The sequence below is a fragment of the Vigna radiata genome, chromosome 5, assembly GCF_000741045.1.
Source record: "Vigna radiata var. radiata cultivar VC1973A chromosome 5, Vradiata_ver6, whole genome shotgun sequence".
Lineage (NCBI taxonomy): Eukaryota > Viridiplantae > Streptophyta > Magnoliopsida > Fabales > Fabaceae > Vigna > Vigna radiata.
The window spans coordinates 23,790,935-23,813,884 of NC_028355.1; the positions used below are offsets into that span (position 1 = coordinate 23,790,935).

Genomic DNA, 22,950 nt, shown 5'->3' on the forward strand with positions numbered 1-22,950 from the left:
ATAATTTAAAATCGCATATTTAGAATGATACGACAATATAAATGATTATTCAAAATATTAAACATATAAACTATTATTAAAGGAAATATCACTGTGTGAATGATGGTCTAAATCATATTATTTTTGTGATGAAGCCAACAATAAGCTTTTTCACACTAGAATAAAGAGTCCTTTTTTTACTTTGATTATATTTTCATGAAAAATTGGAGTGTTATCCATGTTAAAATTCACGACATATTTTATTACATTATTTTTTAATTTGTTTGAGAATATCTTTGTTTTTGTAAACCTGTTTTTGGTTTTATGTTACTGTTGCTAACTTTAACATCTCTACCAACGAACCAGATTTATATAGAATGTTCTAAAAGTGCCATAATACCTGATTTTATGCACATAGTAATTATTATAAAACATTAATTTTTTAGAAGAAAAAATTATTAAAAACATAATATATAATTAATTCCATTAAATCTTAGACCAGCTTGATAACTCAGTTTTTAAATACAGCTTCACAATGTCAATGTTTTTAAAAAACAACCATAAATATTATGCTTTTTATCAAAAAAAAACGCTCGATAATAATTAAAGAACATTAAAGACATAATTGTTTACTTTTTCACCATTCTTATTCCTTTTTCAACATAGTTTCAGTTGGAAATAACTTTGGAGACATTCTAAACATTGAGATTTAATTTATTCCAAATGGTTATTTTAATTATATAAAATTATTAGAAGTAAATATGTCAAAAATATTTTTAATTTTTTTAATAGCACACTAGTAAGCATTAATAAATACAATCCAGTTGTTTATAATAGTAGTATATAGTATAATGCATAGGGATTGATGCTATCCTTGTAACACTACTATTAACAAATAATTAATCAGATCTTCCAGTTTTCGTCTTCGTCCCATCTTTTACTCCAATTAGGGTTACAAAATAATTACCTTATCCTAAGCAGTGATTAGTTCGGTAATCCTTTTCTAAAACCTTAATTACCCTACTCTTTTCTCACCATCATCCAGAAGGAAAAATACAAGGAAATTAAATGACAGAAAGTAATGATTTTTAACGTTTGGGTGAGTAAACGGAAATAAGATTGGTTAAAAGGACAACGTGTGGATGAACCTGATAATGTAGAAACGCGTATAAATTAATGATTGAGTAGTTGAATTCTTCCATTAGAAGTGTTTCCATGGTTCCTAATTTAACTGCTGTTTTAATGACAATAGCTTATGTAGGTACACAATTATGCTATTTTTTTAATGACATATTTACTTATTTAAAAAACAAAAAAAAAAACTTACATTTATAATTACTTGTTTAAAGGAGACGAGAAAAAGTAGTGCAAAATCATTTATTTATTTTTTAAGAAGCTGAAACAATATATTCTTTTAAGTTATGGAGCAGTCTAAATTTGATTTAGTTCATTTTTTAAACTTGTGTATAAATAAATGAAGTCAAATTTTAAAACAATTTATTTAATTAAAATTATGCGATTTTGGGTTGAAGAGAGTTTGATTATTTATTTAATTTATTTTCTGGTGCCAATAGTTAGCTACACATTAAATTTTGGTCAAACAATTGGTGGCTTCCCAAACAAGAAAGCATTATTCACAGCATAATAATATATGACCACAAAAATAAAAAATAATTGTCAAAAAAAATATAAAAATAGAAATACAAGTCAACAAAAAGGAAATGAGATAATGATTATTATAATGACGGAGTTGTGACAGTTGATATAAGGGTCAACGTCGAATAAAAAGTCAATCTCGTTTTTGTGGCTGATTTCTGATATGATTCGTATCTTCCATGGCTGAAACTGAAATGGAAACAGTTGCTTACAGGTGAAAAATGATAGAGAAAGATATTTTTGAGAAGGTTTTGTTAAAAATGGTACTGTTAAATGAAATAATTCTATCACGATAAATTATAATAGTAATATTTAAATATTTATTTTATTCCTTAAATTAAAATCTTGAGATATATTATTATATTATTAAAATGATTTACTCTACATCAAAGTACAGCATTTTTAGAACTACAAAAGTATTCATATATTTGTTGCTTTATATAGACTTACAATCCAAGATATATACTTCTTAAGGCTGAACATAAAGCAAACAACAAAATAATAACTGTATAAAATTAAAATTGTATTACATTTGCAACTTTGTTTTTATGTATCGTTGAAAATTCTGTTTAATGGTCTATTTTTCATACCATATATATAATTTTTAGTTTAAAAAAAATATTTAAAAAAAATATTTAAAATATACATTTAAATAAAAAAATATAAATACAATTTAAATAAAGATACACATCAAAATACTACTATAAACAAATTTAATCTTTTTTAAAAAATAAATATAAAGAAGCTATATTAAAATTAAAATTTAAAAGTAATTCTTTAAAATAATTTCAATTTCACATGTTATATATAAAAATAAAAATATATAAAATTAAATTTTGAGAATTATTTACTGTTAATATTTTTTCTTTAGTAATTTATTTTGGCACTTAATTATTATCTGTAGGTCAAATACATAATGTCCATGCTCATCTCATTAATAATAAAGAAATAAGTAAATACCTTTATAAATTTTATCCATGAATATATAATTTTTTTCACGTCTCTAATTATAAAAAAAGTCACAGATTTATAGAATATCCATTCTTGCTTAACGTTTGTTTCTCAGTAAATGAGCAAAGCATATTAAATATATCAATTCATAAAAAAAAATTATGATAACTAGCAAAGAAAACGCTTCCAATGTATATTTATATTTATCGTATTAACAGATATAATTTTTATGAGTACTTAATTAAGAAAAAAAATATAATTTATTTAATTATTTTAAAACAAAAATGATTAAATTATTTATATTATTAATAGATAAATTATTTTTATTCATTAAAAGATAAATTTATTTAATTAAATATAACACTATGCAAGTATATATTTTTTATAATAATATAGATAATACAGTTAAATAGCTTGAGAAAAAAATAAATACATGTTTCTTTTTGTATAAATTCAATGACATTTTTTTTTTTAATATTACTTCAATTTTGTGTAGGAAATTCGTACACTTGAAAGACTTATTTATTCGACCTGAACAACAACAATAAATTCCTTACCGATAATACCACATATTCTGACCAAGCTTCTAGTATTCTATTAATTCAAACACCAAACTAATTTATTTCTCTAAATTCTTTCCTAAAATAAGAATAACTTTTATTGAATTATGCTTCAATTAAAATTTACTTAATTTTTTGTTTAGTGAATTTTTTAAAATTAAGTTTTCTATGTCTAGCAATTTATTATGAAATCACTACATAGTATTATTATGATACACTGTTAAAGCTATAATGAATACCTGTAATAATGATTTGGCTAGTAAGTGCTGAGGTGTACCACTACAAGTGTCTTTTGACTCTTCTTATAGATATTTATATATTTTTTAGTAAAAAGTTTACCTATAAAGACATAACACTGTTATTTATTATTTTGTCATAATAATTAATTTAAAAGTTATATATACAATCATTCTTTCACATATGTAAGTTATTGCAGTTTAATAATTTCCATATAAGTTAAAATTAACAATAAATTACCTCCCTTATGAAAGTTATTATATATTTTATGTATTTATATACACTTTGCCTGAAAAAGACAAATTTATACTACATGTATGCATTTCTCTTTTTTGGTTATCTATGAAAACAACATTTAGACTCTATTTATAATGTTTTTCATTCAAAATAAACTTTTGATTATTGAGAGTTTGGATTCTTTATGATTCATTCATCTAAACATAGTCTTAGCGTTATAATTTGATTATGACTCAACTTAATTATATTTTCTTTAGCAATTATTCCACTACAAATCTCACTTTTAAATTGTGTTTGTATTCTAGAGTTTAAAAAGTGTATGATAAAGTTAAAAGGAAAGTAGGGAGTGATAATTAAGATGGTAGAACATAGAGGGTATCATTGTGGGTCCATGTTAGATGAGATGCCTATATTATTATTATTATTAACAACAGTTTGAGATGTATAAAACACAAACAATGATGTTTCTATCCACGACAAACCAATTAAAAATTAATTAATAGATACTAAACTCAGTGTAACAATATTATTATAATGCTGTTTTATGTGCTTATCATTTCACTTAATATGTTAATTATGACATTAATGTGGACCAGTGTTTGGTTTCACTAAAATCCGCATCATTATATAAATGTATAATAATAGCCATAAAAGAGACATGAAAATGGAAGCAGAAGTGCTTTAAAAGCCTCACAATTAATAGGCCACATTGCAAGTAGCTCATCCTTTTTTCTTGCCTCACACCAATCAAGGAAATCTTAGGTCTAAAACAATCACACGTGCCATCGTAAGTGTTCCATAATTCCTTTCCAAAAATGTTTGCATGAAAAAAAGTCATAATTTAGGAAAATTAAAATATATTATTAAATTGTTTACTTTATTTTATTTAGGTAAATAATTATTTTTTTATACGAAGCACTTCAACTATGGTTAATTCCTTGGACTGATAGAAATTTCTTTGTATCCATCAAAAACCCTCCGAAATAGAAATTGAAGAAATTGTTTACCCGAAAAAATAATAATTCAATATTTATTTTAATGTGTTTCGGAAAATAAATTCTGAAATGATAGGATGTAGTGTGGGTATACGGAGCAGGAGGTAACATAGCCTATAAATATAAAAGGGAAAGACTTGAAAACCGACAAAAATTCCTAAATAGAGTATGCGTTGCGGATTAAAATTACTTTTGGGCGTATATGGGGCCATTAAAACCGTATTTTAAATTTATTATTAAACGTGTGAGTAGGTAGCACTCGTCACACACATGGCGAGGGAAACTAAAAAAAATATATAAAAATTATTTTACAATTTTAATTTATGAAAATATTTTTTTTTAATATAAACTAGTTTCAAATATGTGTTTACACATCTATTGATGTTTATATAAGTATATTTTAATTAAAAGATATTAAGATATTGAAGAAAAATAATAATATATATTGTTAGACTCATCTAATCACTATTTGAATAAACTCGTCTAATGTTTATTGCAAGATTCATTTAATCGGTGAATAAACAAACTCATTTAATGTTATTAATAAACTCGTGTAATTTGGTTATGGAAAAAGTTGTTTAACGTATATTATTAGACTCATATGATCAATATATGAATGATTGGCTAATGTGTATTTCTAGACTGATCTAATCAATTAATCGAAAACTTGTCCAATCAAAATATTCCTAAGCTTGTATACTTAACGCATGGAATGATTTATCTAATATATTTTTATAATACTCATCTAATTAATGTATTTGTATCTACAGTCTTGTTTAATATATATTGTTAGACTCATGTAATATTTTTTGCTTTACTCATCTAGTAAGTGTATGCAAAAATTCGTTTGATGTTTATTTGCAAACTTGTCTAATTAATGCACCAAGAAACTCTTCTAATATATATTGTTAGACTTGTCTCATTAGTATATGGAAACACTCATATAATGTGTATTGTTAGACTTGTCTAATTATTGTATGTTTGGACCTATCTAATGTGTATTAGGAGATTCGTATAAATTGTAAGTGGGCAAACTTGTCTAAAGTATATTAATAAAGCTATCTAATTTATGTATGAAAAGACTTGTCTAATGTATTTTGCCAAACTCTTATCAATGTGCGGACAAACTTATTTAATGTTTGTTTATAGATTTGTCAAACCAGTGCGTAGACAAACTTTGTCTAATGAGTATTCTTAAACTCGTCTAATCAATTATAAAATGATTAATTTAATGTTTTTCTTAACTCATTTAATTAATGTACGAACACAGTCATATAAACTTTCCAATTATTGAATGAATGTACTCCTCTAATATGTATTTTATAGACTTATCTAATTTATGTATAGACAAACTTTTCCAATGTATGTTAATAAATATCATCTCTGTGTATGTTGTTGGTAGACTGTCTAACCATTTTATATTTTTGGTAAACTTATTTAATTATTATATGTATAAACTGCTTTAATAAGTATTATTGGACTCATGTAATTAATTATAAAATGTCTTATTTAATGCTTTTTTGCTATGCTTGTCTAATGGTTATATTGATAAATTGGTTTAATGTGGATTGTTATACTTATTTAATTTGTGCATCAATGTACCCGTTTAATATTTGTTTATCATATTTGTCTACTAATTATATGGAAAAACTCTTTTAATTTATATAGTTAGACTTGTTTAATCAATACATCAATAGACCTGTTTGATTTTTTGTTATATTTGTTTAATCAATAAATGAAATAACTAATGTAATTGTTTTTCGTTATATTCATCTAATTATCATATAAATAGATTAGTTTAATGTATATTATCATACTTGTCTTATATTTTTTTATTGTATTAATTTAATTAGTGTATGAATAAATTAGTCAAATGTATATTGAAACACTCATTTAATCATTTTTGTTGTATTCATTAAATTAATCAACAAAATGACTCGTGTTAAGTGAAACTAAAATCATAAATAGTGTAACTTTTTTATTACAAATATATATTTTAAAGAGATATTTATTTATTTATTTATTTTAAAAAAAAATTTAACACAATATAGATTAAAGTATATATTTTTAATTTATTATCGGTTAACAAAATAATTTATTGATCAATGTAATAATACATAATTGATTAACAAAATAATTTAATGCACATGTGGCAACAAAATAAATATAAAAAAATTAGCTACAAATAAAATAAATGGTTAAAAAAGTAAAATAAATTTTATACACAACAAAAAAAATATTAAAAATTAAAAGATTAAATAATAATTTAAAAATAAAATAAATGGATAGAAAAATAAAATAACTTTCACGCACATACGTTTATGTGGCAACCAAATAATATAAATAAATAAAATGAAAGAAATAAAACAGTAAAATAAATATGCTACAAAATAACGTCGGGAATGTATTTCTTTTTAATGTGTGTGTGTGTGTGTGTATATATATATATATATATATATATATATATATATATATATATATATATATATATATATATATATATATATATTATGTATTTTTTTTATTTAACACATTTGTATTTTAAATATTTTCATGATTTTGATACAATACAGTTTTTGAAATATTTTCTTTTCATTTCTTAACGTATGCATGCACTAGTAGCATTCTATCATTATGCGAAACTTTGGAATATCTTACTACATAATATACGTTTCACTGTTTTCTTATGAAACTAATTACATCACTCCTCTCAAATTTAATACTAATCATGGTTATACTTTTCTCAATTAACAACTACACTGCATTTATTTATTTATTTTATATCCATTGCCATGAAAAAAACGTATGATATTTATATATAAAAGGAAATAATTAGAATTATCCGTGAAGAACAAAATTTCTGAACAGTAAAAGTTCACTTCATTAATCCAACCGCTGTCATGAAATCGTCACTGTGATTTTGAAAAAAGAAAACAGGACCAAGAATAGTTCAAAGGTTTAACGTTGTTTCTTGAAAATTATACCGTCATAAATTAAATATTTAAATTGGACCAGAAAAAGTAAAATAAAATAGATTTATTTATTCCGTCATATGCAGATGCAAGCAGTGATTTTGTCACGTTTTACGGATCAACTTCTATTTTTTTTATGATTTAAAAGCATTGCAAAGCAATCATCACATTGAACGTTTACAATTCAAAGTAATATTTTAATATTTTAATACGTTGTTTGTAGAAGAAAAGTTGTTAAAAAAAATGTAAAAGGGAAGATTTTGTTGAGAGTGATGGAAGTTCTAACATTTAACAGTGACATATGCCGCCATTAATTGAACGTTGAAAGGTTTTATATTTTTGAATCTGATATCTGATAATAGGTTACCAATGTGGCCAGCTAACTAATTATGAATGAATTTGTAGTCAAATACGTTGCTTCTTGAAACAACCCAATAACTTTGACTTTATATATACACACACATGTTCACTTATGCAGCTCTCAATTTAATATTCTTTAAATATATACAACTAAGATCCCTTTTTACTTTGATGTTTTCAACTAAATATTAAATTATTTCTTAATATTATCCCTCCATTACTTTTTAATCATCTCTGGGTCTTATGCTAATTGTAGTAAAATACACACAATTCATTTTTTATGTTTATAATTGTTTCTTATCTAGACCTTCTGTTGAGTATAAACAAAGTTTCACAGAAGATAAAATAGAAAGAAAGATAAACATAAGTTTATGAATAATGATACTTAGATAATATTTTTTGACAACAATTGAACATCATCTACGTGTTATTCTGTGATTGGTCCATGATGGTGTTTATGATTATTATTATTGATCATGGAGTAATTTTGGACCAATCACAGGATGACACGTAGATGATGTTCAAATATTGTCAAAAAAATGTTGTCTAAGTATCATTATCCTGAGTTTATATACACATAAAATACTTGAATTAATAAGAAACTTTTTGAGTGGTACCAAAAAGTAAATCTTTGACTCAAAACGGAGAATATCTTACCAGATCCATGTGTACAATGAACCTCGTACATATTCTTTCATTTAAATTATTTGACACTAAAAGTTATAATATTTTAAAATAAGATAATAGTAAAATAATCATAAATAATAAGTAACATATCATATTATTGAGATTTAATTATAATATATAAATATAGACTATATTTTTTTATTTTTCATGTAAGAAAAAAAAAGTATACATAATATTAGGTCACATGGTTTACCTGGACACACGCGGCCCAGATGTATCCGTGAGTCATCATGAGTTATCATTTGCTGGGCCCAAATGTACTACTTCAAAGTGACAATTCTTAAATGCACCTCTCCTCACAATTAAAAGTAACATCTTCTTACAATAATGCCCCTCTCTGAAAATGATTGTATATAATAATATCTAATTATAAAAGTAAAGTTTAGAGGTTGATGATGCTATTTTGTTAACAGAATTTTACTAACCAATATTCTATATAAGTCATACAATATAACAGATGAATAACAACGTGTTGGTTGACAAACCAAAATTTAAATATTTTTCTTTTGACATTTTTTATATAAATATGGTTTTTTTAAAGTACATAAATTAAATTTAAAAATATTGATTGGTATAAATTATAAATTCACACATAATACGGTATGAAAAATTTAAAATGAGTTGACAAAGAAACCTGCTAATGTTGGGGCTTAGACCCAACATTTACAAAGGTTAGCCCAACAACCTGTTTGGTCCGTGGGCTTGAGCTCATATATCCAACATTATTATGTCTTAGGTTATCAAAATATATATATATATATATATATATATATATATATATATATATATATATATATATGTGTGTGTGTGTGTGTGTGTGTCAAATGACACAATAAAATAATGTAAGTAAAGGAAGCTCTTGTAATTATGAATTTTATAATACAGGTAATAATAATTGAATGTTGAAAGTACTCAGTGATCTTCATCCCAATTTTATTTAGACATCCTTATAGAATGAGAATATATTTTTATAATGAAAAATTAGTTACCAACTTAAAATATATTTATTGGAATATATTTGAACATCTTGTGTTCACAAAACTAATAAAAATTTGCTTCTATAAAATAGAACGATTTAACATTTTCAATTTGTTATTTTAATAGTGTTTGTTTGTTTTGTATATAAAACACACGAATTATAAAAAAAAAGTTTGAATGATGTTTTAAAAATTAGTTATAAATAGTATTTAAAAATATTATAAAGACAATATCTAACAATAATTAAATACTTATGTTTAAAGAAAATATTAAATGAAAATTTTGTTTTAAAACAAAGGAAAAAGACATACTTTGATTTTATATTAGTTTACTCAAACTGAACTACGTCTAGTTCTTTCTTAAAAACATTTTAAGAAGTTTCACAAAAAAAATTGAGTTTAACTACTCATTTTTACAAACTAATTAAGCGAGTTTCTCCGCTCTTAGTATCAACAACAGACCAATTTTTAATTTTATTGAGTTAAACTTTTACGATTGAATTGAGTTATGAATCTAAAACAACAAAGCTTTTGAAATCTTACAAGACATATGATAACTCTCTTAGAAAGAATATGAAATCAATACAATGAGCTTCTAAAAACTTGTAAAAAGTCATTTTCAAGATAAGTCTTAAAAGCTAAATTATTTCTTGATAGCAAAAACTCTCGTATTCTCTTCATGCAAACTACTTTATATAGACTTGTTCAAAAAAGATGTGTTACTTAAAGTTTTTGAATTTCTTCTTAAGATGTAGCTTTTAAAGTAGAGTCAAAAGCTTTGTTGTTTTATGGTATAACAATTGTGCTAAGCGAACAAAACGAGCATGTAAGAGACATTATTATAATATCTCTTAACATCCTTCTCATTATAGCATACTTTTTGATAAAGTTGATGATTTTTATGGAAAAAGAGAGCACAACACAACATATGCATTAAAGCTTTAGATGACTTAAGTGTTTAGGCATGATACGTGTTCCAACATTTAACACTTGTCTATTTTGAAATAACTTTTAAAGCGTTTAAGATGCATCATCTAGTGATGTTATATATATTTTAGCCGGTTTAACTTTCTTTTTAAATGTTTTTACGACTACACATTCGCTTACGAACTTTATCACACTTAACACTTATCAACATACTTTAAACTCTCTTAATTATTTAGATGTTATACTATTGTTGAAGTATTTAAAGAATAATGTTTAATACTTCTAACATTATGTCCTAAACAATTAAACCTTATTTCATTTTAAACGTTATATTAATTTTTAAAAGAAAATCTGTTTAAACGATATTATTTTTAATTGTATATCATATATAACTATATAATATTATGAATTTTTTTTTATCATTTTTATCTCGTCATTATATTAAAATTTGTTAAATTTATTTATTTAATATGATAAATAAATAAAATAATTGAACTAATAGTTTAATTTTATATCAATTAAAGGAAAAAAAATTTTATTTTTACTTTTTTAAAAATGAATATTGTAAAGATTTGGAATAGTAACATTAGGAGACCAAGTAAAGTAAAACAAGACACCGTTGACGTGTATAGGAACCACCAATAGAAATAAGTGTATTTCTTAGGCAGCCAGGGGCACTACTGTAATTATGTATATCAGATATTTTCTCTGAGCTACAGTCAGATATTTACGAAGCGGTCCGAATATCTGCCCTCCCTTTCAGTCCACTTTCAACTTCAATCATACTACAACCCATTATTCTAAAGTAATTATACTCTTTTATTAATTCATTAATTAATATCACTAGCTATTAATACAATATAATTAATTATCTTAAATATCTGGTTAGAGGTTTGTAAGAAAGTTTATGGATTAATTTGTTTTATTTTATTTAAAATTAATTAATTGTTTTGATGAATTAACATCCGTAGCTAGCTAGACCTTCCCAAAATAAAAACCAATCAACTTGTGTGATCTGATTTAATATATTTTTTTAATAAGTATATCTTATTTTAGATGATGGTATTGGTGAAGGAAAATTAATAAAGAATCAAGTGGAGATTGGTTTTATTAAAAAAATAAATAATAAAATCAACCAGCATTGACCAGAGTAGTGGAGTTGAGAGTATTCCTAAATTAATTAACCCTGGTTGAGCGATGCGTGGTGGAGGTTAACCCTAGTTAAGAGATTGGATGCTATATAACAAGACAGGAGGGCATAACATTGTTCTTCGTGCTAATCTCCTTGGCTCTTTCTGTTTCTGTAATTTAGGGTTTGTGAGTGTTGTCAATGGCTTCTGCAGAAGTTGAGTTCCGATGCTTTGTCGGTGGGCTTGCTTGGGCCACTGACAGCGATGCTCTTGAGAAAGCCTTCTCACCGTATGGCCAGATCCTCGAATCGAAGGTCCGTTAGTCGCAGGGATCGGATCTGACACCATTCGGATTTGGATTCTCTTCATCCTTCTTGATCTGTGCTCTCTCATCTGTTTTGCGTTACTTGATCTATGATACTTGTGTTACTATAATGATTCTTTTATTACTCACACCAATCGGTACGTTCATCTTCATCTTTGATTCAAAGGCGAAGATCGATCGGTTTTAATCTGTTTCTTTTTTCTTTATTTTCCCTGAATTTCACGGTTCCGAATCCGATCTCACGCGCTTCTGTTTTTGTTTGTGTTCAGGTCATCAACGACCGCGAAACTGGAAGATCAAGAGGATTTGGATTTGTGACCTTCGCCACGGAGCAGGCGATGAGAGACGCTATCGATGGTATGAACGGCCAGAACCTTGACGGCCGTAACATCACCGTCAACGCGGCTCAGTCCCGTGGAAGAGGTGGTGGTGGCGGCGGCGGCGGTGGTTATGGAAGCGGCGGTGGTGGAGGTTACGGTGGGGGTAGCGGTGGAGGAGGATATGGACGAGGTGGTGGAGGAGGTGGTTACGGTGGAGGCGGCCGCCGTGAAGGTGGTTATAACCGTAATGGTGGTGGTGGGGGTTATGGTGGGGGCGGCGGTGGATACGGAGGTGGTGGTGGTGGTTATGGAGGTAGTAGAGACCGTGGATATGGGGATGGTGGGTCCCGCTACTCGAGAGGAGGTGGTGCGTCCGACGGTGGAAGCTGGAGGAATTAGGGTTGTTTTGATTTAGGATTTAGTGGTTGAAAACAGGGGAGGGTGTTGTATCTTCCTCCCCTTGATATATTGTGGTAATTTTAGGTTTGGAATATCTTTGTGGTTTGAGCACCTGTTATTGCTTCAGTGTTACTGTCCAGTGGTTATCGTTTTTGACCTCTAAATTAATATCCAAAAAAAAAATGAATAGTCATTATTATGTCTAGGTTTATGTTTTATTCCATTACTCAAAATTTAAAAATGAACCTTTGAATTTAATTATTTGACAATTTTAATTTTATTATGTAAAACTGTTCAGACTAATTTAGGATATAATAATGAATAAATGGTCCATGAAAAAATTAAGTAAATAATTCAAAATTGTTTATATTTTTTCAATTAGTAGCTGAAATTTGTAGTAAATAAAAAGGTCACATTGAACTCATATTTTTTTTAATTTAGGGGTCCTTTTATTATATAATCATAAAAGTACTAAAATGAATTAGTACAGCAGAGGGTACATTTTCACCCAGGTGGTGGGGTTTGAGGTAGAGTCTGAGCCATTACGTGACTCGGAATTTCGTGATACTTTTCTTACGTAATTCAAATTAGAAAAACATACATTATGAATTAAACTAATAATGTTTTAGTATTTTATGAAGAAATTACACATAATAAAAATTAATATAAAATTTTTAAATAAAGAAATAGAAGAAGTTTAGTATTGTAAAGTTAATTTTAGTTATTACGCATTAAATTAATCTACATTAAAATAATATTTTAATTCTAAAAGATTTTATAAACAATTTTCTCTGAAAATGTTCTCATAATCACTACAATACCAGTTCAGTCCTCAACGCTATTGTGATAGTCAAACAATGCATCTCACCACTTTGAATGTTGTTGAAGTTCCATGCATCATCATTAACAGCTAACATCAGAAAATGAAGCTGAGGAACTAGATCTATAACAAGCACTATAGCACCATCCGAACATCACCTTGTCAGTGACAAACATTTTTTTACTAAATATGTATAAATTCATTTTCTAAATATTTTTTTTACTAACGTCGTGATTTTCACAATTATCATTCTAAGAATGATTTTAAATGTTATATTTCTATTAAACCACATTATCAAATAATCTACTTCAGCGTGTTGAGTATAAATGGTTCTACTGAACATTCTGATTTTGATAATTATCATTCTAAAAGTACTCATATATATTCCATGTCTATGAAACGAAACCATATTATATAATAATCTACTTCAACATTTCGAATAGATATGGTTATCTATGAGAATAAAAATAAGTATTAAAAGTATATATTTTTATTTAAATAATAATTTATTTAGGTGATAGAAAAAGAAGATGATAGTTAACTTTGTGCAGATTACATAATATTTTATTACATCAACATACAGTTAATAGTTAATCAATATAAAACTTAGTCGATATTTTATTTGTTATTCTTCTCATTTAACAACAAATTAAAAAAAGAAGCAGTAAAACTTAAGTTAAATGATAAAAAATGTAATTAAATTTTGGGAAATTAATAGAGAATAGTGGTGGGGCTAATCATGGCAGTCATAGTCTCTGCCATTTTCACGTGTGAATGTCATAATATTAAAGCTTTTGGTCAAAAGATTGGAAAGGTTTGACTGGAAAATCATCATTGTTACTGCTATGCTCATAATAACCCATTCTCGAATCAAGATCAATCATCCAATCATTTATGTTTATTGCTCTCATTAACAGAGAAGAAGAAAATTCAGAAATTAAAAACTGTTTATTAAAAATTAGAATTTTTATATTAATTATTTTCAAAGATAATATCTTATTCATAAGATCTTTTTTTTTCTTCAAAAAATTGTTTATGTATAAGTATAAGATTGTTTTATAATAGAATGCTATATCGGTTTTCTTTCCTTTAAATATATTAAATCAATCATAAAAGCAATTTCTATTTTAATTTAGTTTAAGAATATTATAATATAATTCATGAATATAAAATCTCACCAAGTTATTTTAACTTTAAATATTTAATAGTATTTTGAAATAATAATATAAATTGCAATAAAGCTGTTTCAATTAATATTTTAAGGATGCTAATTATAATTATTATTTATTAAATTAATTTTTTTTCTTGGATATTATTTTTTATATGTAATATATGATATAGGTGGAAGATGAATGGATTAAGGAAACATAATATGACTTCTATATTTTACATACTTTGTTTGGATAAAGTAATTAAAATATAATATGTTTTGATTTTTTATTTAAATATTTAAAGAACTGCTTTTTTCAAATAAGATAGTATTTAAAAATATGAATTTAAAATTTAAATTTTAAAAAATTATTAGTCAAATTTTAAATCCTTAAATAATATTTAATAATTTAATTTATTTTAATATCTACGTGTATGTAATGTGTATAATGAAGAATGGACAAGTTGTGAAATTTTACTTTTTTAAATGAATTTTAAAATCTATTATTATAATTATTTGAAATATGTTTTTAAAATTCTTAATTTTTTATTCAAATAACCTCAAAGAACTTCAAATTCACTAATGAAATGGATTACTATGTTAATTTGCCTCATCCAAATCATACAACTTGAAATGTATTAATTTTAAAAAAAATCAATATAAGTTTAAAATTATGATACATGAAAGGAATTATAGAAATGTTAACAATGGGTAATTATTCAAAAAATTTAAATGAACATATTTTATTTTTGAACATTTTTTTTATTATACCATCAATACAAACTATATACTTGAACAGGATTCCTACTTTTTCACACAAAATTATCTTGACCATGGATACATCCATGTAAAACATTTCTCAAACGATAAAATGAAATGTCTAGAAAGTGGATATCATGTTCATAAGAAGTATTTTTTCTCATTTTCTTTCTCGCGTATTCAAATAGTGAGTGACATAAATACTTAAAAAAAATTACATTCTTAGCATTATTTATTTGTGTCTATGGTTCTAACATTTAATTCATTACATTTATTTTTGCAGTTTAGGTAGTTATAGGTTGTTATTTGCGATTTTGTATTTTTAGCATTTGCATCTTCAGCTATTCATGTCAAAGTTAAACATCTTTTGTCCCGATATAATTTAATTTATTTTACATTTTTTATTTTTTTACATTAAAAGGTTTCTTCCATGATGTATTAGCTAGTGTAGAGTATTGTATATCATATATATACTGAAAAAAAAATATAATATATGATTCTTTTATATTAACTTTTGAGTTATATTAAGAAAGGTCGAGTTAAAAGTATAAAAGTTATTTTTTTTCCACTCTTATACATTTTTCGATACAAATATTTAAAGATAGAAAGATAATGATATTTAGATAATATTTTTTTTATAACATTTGAATATCATCTACGTATCGTTTTGTGATTGGTTCAAAATTACGCCACAATCATAATAATAATCATAAACACCACCATGGACCAATCACAAAATGACACGTAGATGATGTTTAAATATTGTGAAAAAAAATTGTCTAAGTATCATTGTCCAAGATAGAAATAACTAGGAAAATACAACACCAATGACATACAATTTCAATTCACATAAGGAATTGAGACCACATCAAACTTAAAACTTTAAGGTCATAGGTTTATAAATATTTTCTTATACTCTGTTTAACTTTTTTTATCGATGGATATTTTTGTTAATAATAAATCTTCTGATAAAATTTATGAGAAAAAATTCATTGATAAATTATAATTTATATTATTATCGAAAACAATTGTTGGTAAATTGTAATTATGATTTTATACAAAATTTTTAGTCGGTAAACCTTTTGATAAATTGAGTGACAGATTTTTTGTTAGGTCTAATCAGATATTTTATACATTAATAAGAGATTAATGAAAAGAAAAAAAAAATAAGAAGGAAGAGTAATTTAGAATTAGTGGTGACAGCAGAAATACAACACTGGTGAATGGTGATGTAGAGACATGACAGTGACACGAAGGTGCATTGGATGCTAGAGTTAGAAGATCTTGAGGAAGAAGAGAAAAAAAGATGGGAAGAATATAACATAATAAAACATAAATTGATAAAATCATAATTCTTTTAGAGTAAATACAAATTTATTCTAATTCTTTAAATCTAATCAAAATAGTTTTTAATTGTTTAACAGATTATAAAATAAGAAAAAAGTTAGAAAGATAAAAGAAAGGGAATTATGGAGAGAGGAAGAGAAGAAGAATAAAATGGAAGGAACCAAAGAAAAGAAGAAAGGGATGCTAATTAAGGACCTCAAAAGTACCATATTAATTATACTTAATGTATTTAATACCAATCTCTTCCTAAATTTAATATCATGTAGTTCCATGTTTTATCAAATCTCCTATGTGGGTGTTATGAATATTATTTTACAAAAACCTCCATTTCCTAAATTTAATATTATTTAATATCATGTAGTTACAAAAACATTATAACTAAAACAAGTAAAAATTATAAAATCTTTTAATATTCCATATTTAATCTTCAAACACTCTTCGTGGATACAACTTTTAACATTTAATTAATTTTAATTGAATGTTGGACCATGTTACAAAACATTCTTTAAGAAAGAAACAAATTAAGAAGATAAACAGACATGGTAAATAAATAGACCATAATATAAACATTTTAGCAAACTCATCATGGTTATGAATTTCAACCAAAAATACTATAAACATAAGGTATGCCAAAAAAGGAACTTATAGCACAAGTCGTAAATTAAAATCAAATTAGTTAATTTTAATTTGTAAGAAATATTTTATAGATAAATTTGTGCCCACGTAAAACTGAATTTGAATTTATAAAAAATAATTTTTGTGGCTGTGAATATTCTGACACAGAAGTTTGTCTGTAAAGTATGTAATTTGGGTTATTTGTAAACAAAAAGCAGTTTAATTTTGAACGTAATTAAAAAAATCTGGACAGATGATGTGGTTGTGGATAAGAAATGTCGAGGGAGAAAGGGATGATAAAGACAGAAACAGAAACAGCTAATTAACCCTAAAACAGAGTTGCAGACAGAAAGTCAAGAAGAGAGAGAGAGAGAGAGAGAGAGAGAAAGAGAGTGAAGAGAGGGAGGGCGAAAGGAGTGAGATTGAAGCCAGCGTTCGGCGCTTCTCTACCTTTGACCCTCACCGCACCAATCTCTTTCGTACTCACTGCATATATATATACAATTCTCCTTTCACTTCATTCAACCATTAAATTTCTCTCGCTCTCTCTCTCTCTCTTTCATATAGGAATATAATTCTCCATTAGATTTCAGATCAGGTCAGATCCCATTATGAGTTCCAACACGAAGACGGACACGGAGGAGACAACCTCGAGCTCAACCTCGAAGGAGTCGAAAAAGAGGTTGCCGGATTTTTCGCAGAGCGTGAAGCTGAAGTATGTGAAACTGGGGTACCACTATCTGATGTCACACCTGGTGACCCTGTGCCTGCTCCCTCTGATGTCCGTAATCCTCATACAAGCCTCTCATATGAAGGCGCAGGACATTCAGGAGCTCTGGGCCCACCTCCAGTACAACCTCCTCAGCGTCATCGCTATTTCCGCCATCTTCGCCTTGGGATCCACCCTCTACATCATGACCCGCCCCACCTCCATCTACCTCCTCGACTTCTCCTGCTACCGTCCCCCAAATCACCTCACCGTCCACTTCCAAAAGTTCATCCACCACTCCACCCTCACCGGCGACTTCCTCCCCTCCTCCCTCGATTTCCAGCGCAAGATTCTCCTCCGCTCTGGCCTCGGCGAGGAAACCTACCTCCCCGAGGCCATGCACTCCATCCCCCCCCGCCCCTCCATGGCCGCCGCCAGGGAAGAGGCCGAACAGGTCATGTTTGGCGCCCTCGACAACCTCTTCGCCAACACCCGCGTCAAACCCAAGGACATCGGAATCCTCGTCGTTAATTGCAGCCTCTTCAACCCCACGCCCTCCCTTTCCGCCATGATCGTCAACAAGTACAAGCTCCGTGGCAATGTCAAAAGCTTCAACCTTGGCGGCATGGGCTGCAGCGCCGGCGTCATCGCCATCGATCTCGCCAAAGACATGCTTCAGGTTCACCGCAATACTTATGCCGTCGTCGTCAGCACCGAGAACATCACTCAGAATTGGTACTTCGGGAACAACAAGGCCATGTTGATACCCAATTGCCTCTTCCGCGTTGGTGGGGCCGCCATTCTCCTCTCCAACAAAAGCTCCGATAAAAGGCGAGCCAAATACAAGCTTTTGCACGTGGTGAGGACTCACAAAGGGGCGGATGACAAGGCCTTTCGGTGCGTGTACCAGGAACAAGACGATGCCGGAAAAACCGGCGTGTCTTTGTCGAAGGATCTCATGGCAATTGCCGGTGGGGCTCTTAAGACTAACATAACCACTTTGGGTCCCCTTGTGTTGCCTATAAGTGAGCAACTTCTTTTCTTTCTAACACTGGTTGTGAAAAAGCTTTTCAATGCGAAGATGAAGCCTTACATCCCTGATTTCAAGCTCGCGTTTGACCATTTCTGCATTCACGCTGGTGGGAGAGCCGTTATCGATGAGTTGGAGAAGAATCTGCAGCTTCTGCCTCTGCACGTGGAGGCTTCGAGGATGACGCTGCACAGATTCGGAAACACCTCGTCGAGTTCAATTTGGTACGAGTTGGCTTACACGGAGGCGAAGGGGCGGATGAAAAAGGGAAACAGAGTGTGGCAGATTGCGTTTGGGAGTGGGTTCAAGTGTAACAGTGCGGTGTGGGAAGCTCTCAGACACGTGAATCCCTCCCCCAAGAGTCCCTGGGAAGATTGCATTCATAAGTACCCTGTTGAGATTATTGCATAGGTTTGATTTCAGATTTGTTGCGTCCTCTTTTCAAACTCCATTCTAGTCATAGATTGTTCTGTTTTGATTGTTCCTTGAACTGAGCTTTCGACATTACTGTATTCTGATGATCATTACATGATTTTTATTCCATTTTTGTTGCTGGTTTAAACGATGATGTAGGCAGGCAAGCAACTGATGCAAGTGTTTGGATTTAGTGAGAAATTTGCTGCCCCTAGAGATTAGGTTCTTGTTGTGCATTAAATTGTGGAATTGCGAAGAACAAGGAGTGTTGAAAATGAGTGCAGTGGATGGCCGAAATAACGTAACCTAACAGCTTCAAAAAAATGGCACATGGCCATGCCCCCTTGCAAGCCGCGTCTTTTATTTCGTTTTAGGTATAAATATGATTGCGCCTACATCAAACATTACTCTTGGCTACTTCCTATATATAGATTACTGATTTTTTTATTTTTTTCAAAGTCTTAGACAAAAAATAAATGAAATTTAGTCAGCAAATAATTATTTTTTTAATAATCGTAAATTTAAAACACGAAGAAAAAAATAAGATTGAAAATGAGTGGGGGCAAATGAAAGATTGGGTTGGGTGTAGAAACAAGGTTAGGTATTATTTCTGCTCGTTTTGGCAATTCATGTTTCCCATGAATAAAATATTATTCTTTTTCCCTTAAAAAAATAATATTCTTCTTTGTCCATCTCACTCACAATTGTTTAATTTCAACTTGTTAGGGAGAAGAACTCTGGAATAGTGATCTTGACGTCTCTGAGATATTAATAATGTTTGTTACTTTTGCGTACATATAGAATTAATCAACTTTTAATCTTAACCATGGGAGTAATGGATAATTTGGTGAGATTAGCATCTAATTCCATGGTAGGAGTATACTTAGTTTTAAAAGACATGGACGTGGCTATTGGTGTAGGCAATACCTTTTACAATGCATATTGGTCATTCAACCACCACATTATTAATTCTTCTATATGTTATCAACAACACTTTCATCATCCACTTCTTCTTATCATTTCATCGTCTACCGGTTTAACTAATTCAACTAAATTTGTTTTGACCCACAAAATTGGGAGTTGAACCGGTTTTAATTTTTTTTATTTAGAATCTGAAATGAATTAATAAACTTTATAAAAACAAAAAATGAGTAATTCTGTCTCAACATAAATGTAATCACACAATTACATGAATGTTATCATCAGTTAAATGAAAGTAACCCATAGAAAAGAAAAACAAAAGATGGTTCGTGAAAAGGACACAACATTTAGCATTTATTATCTTCGCATTTAACTTAAGCATATTCGATATTCGAAAGTAACACATCTGCTATTTATAGGATTATAATGATAATGATATCACAAAAGCTCCACCATAAACTCATGAAAATGAATCGTGTTCGATTACAAAGAAGAAAAAATAAAACAAAAAAATATTATTTTAAAAAATAATAAATAAATTAAATAAATGTCTAATCTCAAGTTATTTACACATTAATTTACTAATTATTTTTTTATTATGGAAATAACTTTTTACATTAAGATATAGTTCTTTTAAAATATTTACATTTTGATAAATAATTATAAATATTTACTATAGTAAAATTATAACTGTTTCAGTATGTGAAGTAGATTTTCTCATTTTCAATAGGTTCTTGTTCACTTTCTATCCTCAAGTTCAACTTTTATTCCTCAATACCAATTTAAGAGTATTTTTTTTTTAAAAGATTTTATGATACAAAGTTTATTAACTTCCGAAAGAAAAAATAACAAATGTGTGATTAATTAATAACTTGTCAAAGTATTGTTTATAATTTTTGTAACGGATATTTTATTAATGTCGATCTAATTATAGTTTAAACATGACTGATCATAATAATTATACTTTTAATTATAATAGTTTTCTAAATTTTATTTTGTTGTTATAACACCAATGCACTTTAATTGTCGCGTAAGAAATTCTATGTTGACCGTATGAAATATATTATGTAATAACTTTTTTTTTTAAATTAAGCTACTTTAATAAAATCATATATCTCAATTTGAATGCTATTTAACCTGTATATTTTTTTAAATAAATAGACGTAGAAGAATGTTAGGAAGTACTAGTTTTCTTTAATTTTTTCATACGAAAAGAAATTCATAGAAAACCAATAAATTGGCATATTCTTTATTTTCCTTCTATTATGAAATACAGAAATATTTTATTTCTAGTAATTTATCTAGCAATCATTTTCCACTCTATAATTTTCTCTCAAAAATACAAAATACTTTAATTTTCTCTCTAAACTAAAACTCTATAGTTAAAAGCCAATTAGTTAATATTTTAGAATTAACAAAAACAAAAATTTCTCTACGTTTTCTATCTAGAAAAGTTAAATATGATTAAATATAGGTTTTATTTTTATGTTTAACTCATTTAATCAATAAATGTTAATTAATTTTTAACATTATATATAAATTATTTATATTTTAATTTAAGCTTAATTAATTTCAAGTCTTTTATAAATTTAAATACTTTTAGGTGAGTACAAAATTGTTACATTTTTCATTTTAGTATATGTCGTTTAATTTTTATTTTTAACTACGTGACGTAAGTATTATATTGTCTGATATTTCCTTCCTTAGTCAAGAAATGAAAATAAAAGAACAAGATAATAAATATAAGGACTCAATCCAATAATATAAAAATTCGGAGTATCCGAAAGATAAAAAAAAAAATTAATAGCAATTTAATTGAAAATAATCAAATTTATTATTAGGAATTTAAAATTTAATTAAGTTTTTAATTTATTAGTTTAACTTTTTTATATGACATCTATAATTTAGGTTTAACATTTATAGATAAATTAATATGACATAAATATGATTTTAATAAATATTTACAGGAACAAAAGTAAGAAGTTAAAATTTGTTTATAATGTAATAATATAACCTAATTTCATATTTAAGAAAGGTAAATGCATGAGTTTTGGTGAAGGAAGGTGGAGCTCGGTGAAGGAGCTGACAGTGTTTCGAATCTATCAGTTGCCAAAAGTTTATGCTTTAGAACCACTGAATGGTACGACCAAATAAGGGGAATCGGTTTCGAATTAATCTGGTTCTGGATTTCATATCTTATTTACAGGGTTATGTTTTCTTTTCTCCTTCTTTTTATTTAAAACATTAAATATAATAACATGATATTGCCATTCATACTTTTTCATTTCATAATGCCAATTAAACTAAGAAATTCATTTTACGCATATAATAATAATTTATTTATTTAATATATATTTTATAGAGATAAAATGGGAACTATAGCAAAAGTTGGGGTGCAGAAAGTAAACACTGGGTGCAGGAAGGAACCTTTATTTTTTATATCAAAATTTATTAAACAAACACCTTTTACATT

General features: G+C 27.5%; 2 protein-coding genes across 2 annotated transcripts; both read left to right on the top strand.

The window, feature by feature from the left end:
- Positions 1–11,797: 11,797 nt before the first annotated feature.
- On the top strand, positions 11,798–12,957 carry LOC106760868 (glycine-rich RNA-binding protein GRP1A). Its single transcript, XM_014644304.2, has 2 exons — positions 11,798–11,982; positions 12,263–12,957. The coding sequence occupies exons 1-2, from the start codon at positions 11,869–11,871 to the stop codon at positions 12,710–12,712; spliced, it is 564 nt and encodes a 187-aa protein (XP_014499790.1). The 5' UTR covers positions 11,798–11,868; the 3' UTR covers positions 12,713–12,957.
- A 4,760-nt stretch (positions 12,958–17,717) lies between these two features.
- Positions 17,718–19,963, top strand: LOC106762352 (3-ketoacyl-CoA synthase 4). The gene is made up of 2 exons (XM_014646221.2): positions 17,718–19,553; positions 19,716–19,963. The coding sequence occupies exon 1, from the start codon at positions 18,015–18,017 to the stop codon at positions 19,551–19,553; it is 1,539 nt and encodes a 512-aa protein (XP_014501707.1). The 5' UTR covers positions 17,718–18,014; the 3' UTR covers positions 19,716–19,963.
- The last annotated feature ends 2,987 nt before the right edge of the window (positions 19,964–22,950 follow it).